Source organism: Rhincodon typus, chromosome 43 (assembly GCF_021869965.1).
Source record: "Rhincodon typus isolate 14 chromosome 43, sRhiTyp1.1, whole genome shotgun sequence".
Classification (NCBI taxonomy): domain Eukaryota; kingdom Metazoa; phylum Chordata; class Chondrichthyes; order Orectolobiformes; family Rhincodontidae; genus Rhincodon; species Rhincodon typus.
In genome coordinates, this window is record NC_063374.1 from 11,086,306 (window position 1) to 11,094,474 (window position 8,169).

The 8,169-nt window shown below is 43.8% G+C and overlaps 1 protein-coding gene across 5 annotated transcripts in view; it reads right to left on the reverse strand.

The window, feature by feature from the left end:
* Positions 1-539: 539 nt before the first annotated feature.
* The window catches only part of LOC109920737 (serine/threonine-protein kinase MARK2-like), a 139,154-nt gene continuing 131,524 nt past the window's right edge, over positions 540-8,169 (reverse strand). For all 5 annotated transcript variants that reach the window (XM_048619748.1, XM_048619752.1, XM_048619749.1 and 2 more), the window contains one exon: positions 540-5,955. In XM_048619748.1, the coding sequence (XP_048475705.1) occupies positions 5,613-5,955 (343 nt within the window). In that variant the 3' untranslated portion in view covers positions 540-5,612. The remainder of the gene's footprint in view (positions 5,956-8,169) is intronic.

An 8,169-nucleotide genomic window follows, 5' to 3' on the forward strand; every position in this document is an offset into this window, starting at 1 on the left:
AAAAGGGCATGACCCCACATTCTGTTGTCCCATATATGGAAGTGGCAGAGCATGACCTGAACTGGATTCAACTGGTGGAGTGAATGAAGTAGAAAAAGCTTTTCTTATTCAAATGTTTTTAGATGCCAGCTGCAGAAGTTGACCCATTTCCAGTTGGGCATCCATGAAATTAACAGTCCCCAAGGCAGCCACTAATGTCCTAGCAGGTAAGACATGGACAACTTCTGCTCAACTGGCATTGGGTAACTACCACTTAGATCAGGAGCTTTAGTTGGTAAAAGGGAAACTTCAACTGCTGGTAACACAGAAGCAGGAAGTCATTCCATCTTCGGAGTTATTTATCCATTCACTTCAATAATATATGATTTCAAATCCACTCTCCATTTGTAATTTAGAGATATCACTTGTTGAAGCAGCCTTATCTGGCCTTTGCATTGCTCACATCTGAACAATTTGTCTCACTGACCCTCTTATGAACAGATAAATCAAACGTTGAAGCCAGATTCCTGTTCCCTGTAATAACAACAAGCAGACCAATGTTATGTTAAACTATAGAAGGAGAAACTTTATTATAATCATAAATGTGAACTTTTCCCAGTCCATATTTAATACATTATTTTCCTCCCTCTGGTGCCAGGTTCCAATTAAACAATTCTCAAATGAAAGGGCATCAATCATTCAAAGAAATTAACACAAAAACAGCTACACAAACCAACTTCCCAGTTTGGGTCATGCAAAAAAAAAGTGTCCCAAAACTCATGATTTAAAAAAATTAAATAAAATTCCTCTCTATACCACCCACCCCACCCCTTCCCTCCATACACACATCAGATCTATTAGGTTTTAAGTGGTTCTTAAACCCTTGACAATTCAATTCCATAGCAGTTCCCAAAGTGCCCAGCATTACAGATGTTGAAATTCAATCCAGCAGACCCCTCTTCAGCCAAATTGGAGTGTAAATAGGATTCCCCATTGTTTGACCAGGGCATACAGCATCCTGAATCTCTTATTTTAAAAAGTCACACGAAATGTTCAAATGGAAACTGTAGAGTTTGTTTAGGGCGAGAATTAATGTGCTACTAATATAGGCAAATAGTTTTAATAACTGCTTTTAAGAGCCAATTCTGACTATTTGGGCAAGGGAACAGTTGTGGTGGTGGGGGAGGGCAGAGGGAATGCTGGGTGGTGATTTGACCGATACTGCCTCAGGTTCCTTACTCCAGCCCCTCACCATTGGCAAGTTGTGGTTGTCCCCAGATGAAAGCCACCCTCAACAGCCACAAAAGGTTTTTGTGGTTTCCACAAAAGCCACTGCCTTGACAACGGAAGAGCCAAGGTTTAACACTATATTATAGTAATATCATTCTAGAGAAGGGGTCTGTTTAGTAACAGCAGCAAAGTATACATCAAAATCCAGGAAAGTGGGTTTGGAAATTGAGGTTACTACCCCATTTTTACTTAAATTATTTTGTACAAGTATCAAGTCTGAATGGACCACAGATTTTCATCTCCATAGAGATGATTTCCAAAACTTTCCATCAACAGGGGCACTTTTCTTCAACAGCCAATCTCCATAATTAGCAATGCAGCAATAAAAAGGAAAGAGGTGAGTATATTACAGAATGGCAATTGTCAAAGGGATCACAGAGCTAGAATTCTGGTCCTGGGGACAAAGTGAACAGGGATGTTGGGACATCTCGGGCAAAAGCCAGGGATTTAAAAACAAATCCCTGCAGCCAAATTTATATTTTGATTTAAAGTAAACGTGATTAAGAATCTTGCACTGAAGAAAAGATGGTGGTTGGGATGGGCGGAGGGGTGCATGAGAGCAAATTAAATATCAGGTGAGAAATTGCTACAGGTTAATAATACATTCTGATACACAAAGCCAGACATCTTTCTATAGGAGACATAAATTAGAAGCAAAAGGATTCGATTGTTTTGAGTCATTTACAGCAGTGGGAAAATGGCATGTCATCTGTACATGTTTCCAGTACAGGTGATCTATTATACACATCTTTTAACTAAGCAGGTGACCAGCAGATAATCAGTAAACTGGTACTCAGCTTGCTCATAGGACCATTAGGAAATTATCAAGTCCCATTGCAGTCTCCCATCAGTCAAGTTACCAATTTCTACCTCAAAAAAGCTCTATAAGATGGTCATTTGAGGCAAGACAATGGAGATCTGAATAGAGAGCAGGAGCCTCATTTTTACCTGACAGTACAAGAAAAGCAAGTCCTTTTTTACAACAGCAAATACAACGCGACAACTGAAAAACTAAAAGATTAGCTTTCTCTATGTTACAGTGTATGCCAAGACCCGAGTTGAATTAAAACAAGAAATCAATTTCTCTGAAACTGAATGAAGAGGTGTTGCACGAATTGGGAGAAGATGTCTAAGCTTGTGAAGAGATATGAACTGAAGGTATCCAACCTTGTTTTGCTAGTTCCCAGCTGGATCAAAGCCTTAGTCAGGAGGACAAGTGTTTACAAATCAGGTGGCTTTGCAGATATATTAAACACGTCTCGTGTTACTTGACTAAGTACCACATGGCAACCAAATGTGGTTACACAGCAGCTGAGGACCAACCGATTACTGAATGGGGCTTATGTCTCTGGGCTTTCATCCCTTCTGTCTGCACTGGACTCGGGGACAAAGTCCTGGAGATGAACAGGCGAACTTGAATCACCCAATCCCTACCAATTTATCTGTGTTTGAAGTCAGGCCCCAGATGGTAGAGATTTGGGCTTATGAATATGCCTAATCAATGCACACTGTGCAGGGCCACAGAGTCTTAACTCAACTGGAATCCAAGTCAGGCATAGCAAGTTTCTCTATGTCCACTGACATTCAGGAGTGTCCAGTATCAAACTTGAAATCTGCTTGTTAAGGTATAAATGCACATATATAACCTCCTAAAACTGAAAACACCTAAATAAAGATTCACCTGAAAATCAAAATGGTGGTTCAAGCCTTTGTTGAGATGTTTGTATTAGTTGGAATAGTAGAGTGATTGTTCAGATATCCCCTCTGTGTCCTCATTGAGTTTAAGCATTGGAGATAGGAAAAGCATCTTCCCTGGAACCTCAGAAACCCTAGAGTTCAATGTCAGACCCAGTCATTGCTGTAACATGATGACTGGCCCCAAACATGCTCATTAGTTAGTTTCTATCACTAGCATTCACTTAGACAGGGACTGGAGATGGGGCCAAGGGTTGTTGGAAACTAAACCAAATACTGGGTGCATCTAGTACTGTCTCTTCACCTGTTCAGTCTCATCCTGACTCCCTCAATCCACTCATCTTTACTCAACTCTAATCAGCAGTATACACACACACTCAAAAAAAGGGTAGACAGCTGGAGGAGAGACCCAACTCTACTCCTACCCAAACATGGCTGTCCTTAAAACACATTTCACATACCAGCAACGTGTCCTTCATCCCCAACCCTTGGATGGGGAGAATTCCTCCAGCTTGATAACTGCTTCTCCATTCTTCCCCTAACCAGTATATATGCCAGGTCCCTTCTCTATGCACCATTCAGTACCCTACCTCTCCTGTCACTCTCCCCTTCTTGGGCACCAACACTGATTACTGCATCCTAGCTCACAAACTGGCATCAGAATCTCAGACAGCAGCAGGTCCAAGTAGGCTAATGCCCATTGTACTCCAAACCCCATCCACAAAGATCTAGATGGGAATATTTACAATCTAGAAACTGGATGGCAGCTCCTGGTGTTACTTGGGATAAGGATCACGGACACCAGGCTTTCAACTGGAGTGATCCGGATGTGAGCTCATGGTTCCTACAGCGAAGGAGCATCCTTGGTGGTGACCAACAAACAGTGCAGCTACTGAACCGTGTCCAACTTACCACTGACACCATCTGAGCATCAGGGAGATCCAGGAACAGCAACTGGGCAGGAGGAGCAAAGGAACCAGGGAGAAGTATAATCTTTTCACTTTGGATGGGTGAAAACAGGCAATTTGAGGAGACTATAGGTAAAGTTTATAAATACGCTGCTTTGTCACATCTCTTTGTAATGCCCTGGTAATAGTAACGCAAAATGAAATAATCACAGTTAATATGGGTCAACACTGCATCTAACAGACCAGAGGCTACTTAACCATCACAGGTTGAACAAAAATGTGATTGGAACCCTGGAAGAAATTCCTGCCTTGGAAGTTTAATCCAGGGTTAAATTATTCTGGTGGGCAAGACAAAAGGAATGGCCCACAGTAAAAAAACCTGGGAGCTCAACATTCAGCTGGATAAAGAACATCTGTCAATAATTTCTGTGATTCATCTACTGTTTAATTGATTTTTAAAAAAGACAGAAAACAAAAGACAGGAAGAAGGTTGCATTAATTAATTTACAATTTAAAAAATCCTTTCAGAAACTTAAACAGCAAAAACCTTCCAAAACACCTTCCCTTCTCCAACCTTATCTAAGTTGCTTTGGGTTAGGGAAGAGGCCTTGGCTGGGTTGCACAAACTATTAAAAGGGGTTATTCACTAAATAAGCCTAAACAGGAATTCCAGAATGAACTGGAAACAACAACTTTGAAAGAGCCATGATTATTTTGTGCAGAGATGCAGTTTTCCGACCTCCTGATTCACAAGGAAGGAGCCTGATTTTAAACAGCCCCTGGGCACGTTAGCAGATAGTGTTGGTTTTGTAGTGTACCAGGACTCAAGAAGTGGGGTGGGGAAAAGAAAGGATGAGAGCTTGGAGGGTGGGTTAAGAGTAAGTGGTGGTAAGAGAGGGAGGGAAATGTAAGAGGTACATTAAGAACATAAAGGATTCCAGGAAGTGAGCCCCCATCGCCCAACTCCAATCACCCCTCAATCGACATCAGGAAACTGGGCAGAGAGCCCACTGGCACCAGGTTACAGCTAGAATAAGTTGCTTACTAAAGGCACACATCTTGGATAAGGGCCCTGGCTCATTCTCCCTGGAAACAAGTTAACAGCAGGAATTCTGAGAATTAAACCTTATTCAGGCCCAATTCTCCTATGAATGATGATTGTACAGGAGTGGGAGAACAATGAAGGTGAAGCATGGAAATCAGGAGAAGGTGGAAAAGAGGAAGGGGTAATAGGAGGAGGAATAGGATATTACTTTTAAACCGACAAATGCTACAATTATGAGTCTATAATTAGGCAACTGCTGAGTTTAAAAGTTTCTCTCACAATTACTTACTCCTTTCAGGCCACAAGTAATAAACCTGCTCCTCTTCATCTCAACTATCTGAGACAGATCCACTCACTACAGTAAGTTAGTGTAGTACACGATGTGAGATCCCAGATTAATGGCCTCTGCTTCAACTCACCATAAACAGGGAGAAGTGTATGGGGTTGGGCTAAGGAGAGAGAAGGGGGGTGGAGTTCAACAAATCTGCCATCCCACAGTGACATGTCAAGAATGTGTGCAATACATGATCAGTCAGATAAAAAAAACTAAAAAATAAACTTAAAACACTAATGCAAAAAATAAATCTCAAAACTGAAAGATTCCAGCCCAGAAAGTGTCAGCTCGAGTTCTCACTCATCTGTCCCGATTAAAGCTGGTGCCTCCAACGACCTTGGACAAGTTCGCATAGCCTTCCTTACAGCTTCAGTTCATTGGCAATTTTGGACGCTATATTCTTAAATGCTATGGAGGTGCCAGATATGCGTTTGAAACGGACTCCATTGAGGGACAGTCGGGGCAGTTTGCACACCTCCATCTCCCATTGTACCAGGTTGTCCTTGGCGGGGTCCCCATGCATACAGAACAGCATGTACCGCTCCCGTCCCTCATGCTCACAGTTATTGGCATCCAGCACCTTGCCAATCTCTTTCATCATCTCATTGGGCTCCATCGAACTTGTTGTCTTCATGCTCCACGTGAAGCGTAGCGACCGAGGTTTGGCATCTTTATTCTCGTCTTTCTCTGCACTGAGATTGGATCTGGAGGGAGAAGGGGACAAATTACAATTCAAATCATACACAGTTGACAAAACAGAAACAAGCCATTTAACGCATCAGCTCATGTTTCAGCTCCACGTGAGCCTCCACCCAGCCCCCAGTCACCCTATCCTATCCTTTTCTCCCATGTGTTTATCCAACTTCCCTCCCTTAAACTTAGACAGGATTTTCCTTGACCTCTCCTTGTGGGACCAAGTCCCACATTCTTCCCATCCTCTAGGCAAGGGATATTTCTTCTGAATTCCCCATTGAATTCAAACTGATGGGGCACATTCATCTTAATGTCTATGCTATCAAAATCTTTCATAATCTTCAGTAATCTAACAGATCACCCTGAGCCATTCCTGTCACCCCCACACAACACACACTGCACGCAAGATCCATCCTCTCCTCTTTAATTGGATTCACTACCAGGATTTTAATTCTTAGAAGCTATAGAATCCTTACAGTGTGGAAATAGGCCACTCAGCCCATCAAGTCCACACTGACCCTCCAAACAGCATCCCACTCTGACGCATCCCCTAGCCTATCCCTATAACCCTGCATTTCCCATGGCCAATCCTCTAACCTGCACATACTTGGTCTGTGGGAGGAAACCCATGCAGACATAGGGAGAACGTGCAAACTCCACACAGACAGTCACCTGACGACGGAATTGAACCCAGGTGCCTGGCGCTGTGAGGCAGCAGTGCTAACCACTGAGACACTGTGCTGCCCCAAGGATGAGGTGGGGGGGGGGGGGGGGGGGGGGGGAGAGAAGACAGTGAGCTCCAGTGGGTGCAGATGTTGAGAGAGCAGCAGTTTCAGTTTCAGACTTTACCCTCATGACTGACACATACAAACAATTCTTAAGCTTATGCAATTATCATAAGATACAGGAGTAGAACTAGACCATTCAGCCCATCAAGTCTGATTTGCCATTCAATGAGATCATAGCTGATCTGATCATCAACTCCACTTTCCTACCTTTTCCGCGTAACCCTTCACTCCTCACTGATTTTATTTGATTAAAAATCTCTATCCCAGCTCTGAAAAATAAGAGGGAGCCAGCATGACCTATTTTTAAAAATTTATTTCACGAATGTGGGCATCACTGGCAGGGTCCATTCCTGAATGCCGTGGAGAAGATGGTGAACCACTGCAGTCCAATGCTGTTAGGAAGGCTGCAGGAAATGCATGAAAAAGTAACTGTCCCACTCCTGTATGCCCTTTTCCAGCCAGCAAGAGTCATTAGCCCAGCGCCAAGACTGACAGCAGTTTGAGCTGGACGGTATACAGGACAAATAGCTTTGACTCTCCTTGACTCATAGGAACCAGAGTGACATGTGTGCCAGAAGCTACAGTTCACAGGCTGAGGTGTAACAAGAGCTTGAGGCTCAGTTCAAACAGATAAATCCAGAGCAAGGTCCCACATGCAGCACGATTGAGGAATGGAGAAGGGCAAGGGATGGGGCTGTACAAAGACAACCAGCAGGGCAGAAGGAGCAGGGTGCGAGGCAAAGAGGGTGGGTGAAGATCAGGGAGGGTGGGGGTGAAGGAGAGGGAAGGAGGAGGGATGCAAGGGAGAGGGAGGGGCACAAGGGTGGAAAAAAAGGGTGAGTGAGATAGGATGGGGGGTGAAAGGGAATTGTGCAGAAAGGGATAGCGGCACAGGGAGGAACACTGGGACGGGGAGGGGCGCGGAGGGGGGGCAGTGGGGAGAGAGTGGGAATGTTGGACTGGGTTTTGGGGATTTGGTGCTGACTCCAATCTGATGTGGTTGTGAAGACGCTGAATTCTCCAGTGAGGTTATTGACACCAATCAGAAAATCTGATTATTTGCTCACAACAGATCAGTCTCAGCTAGAATCAAGGCCATTCATCAGGAAGATCAAAGATTGGCTCGAGAAATGATTTGTATTTTCTATACTGCTTAGTGGCGACAGAGAGAGAGAAAGAGAGCCCAGTAAAATCAAACTAAATTCATCCGTTATTAGGCACCAATTGGAAATTTGGGAAACATTGTTGGTGACAAGTTTCAGCCTTGTCTCAAAAAAACCAGATCCCAAAGGACATGAAATAACAGGGCACTGGAATAAACTGCAGGCTGAGGACTAATCAGAATCTAAATCGGGGCGCGACGGACACACACACACACACAGCTCGCTGCTCTGGGAGCGACTGACACACACACAGCTCGCTGCTCTGGGAGCGACT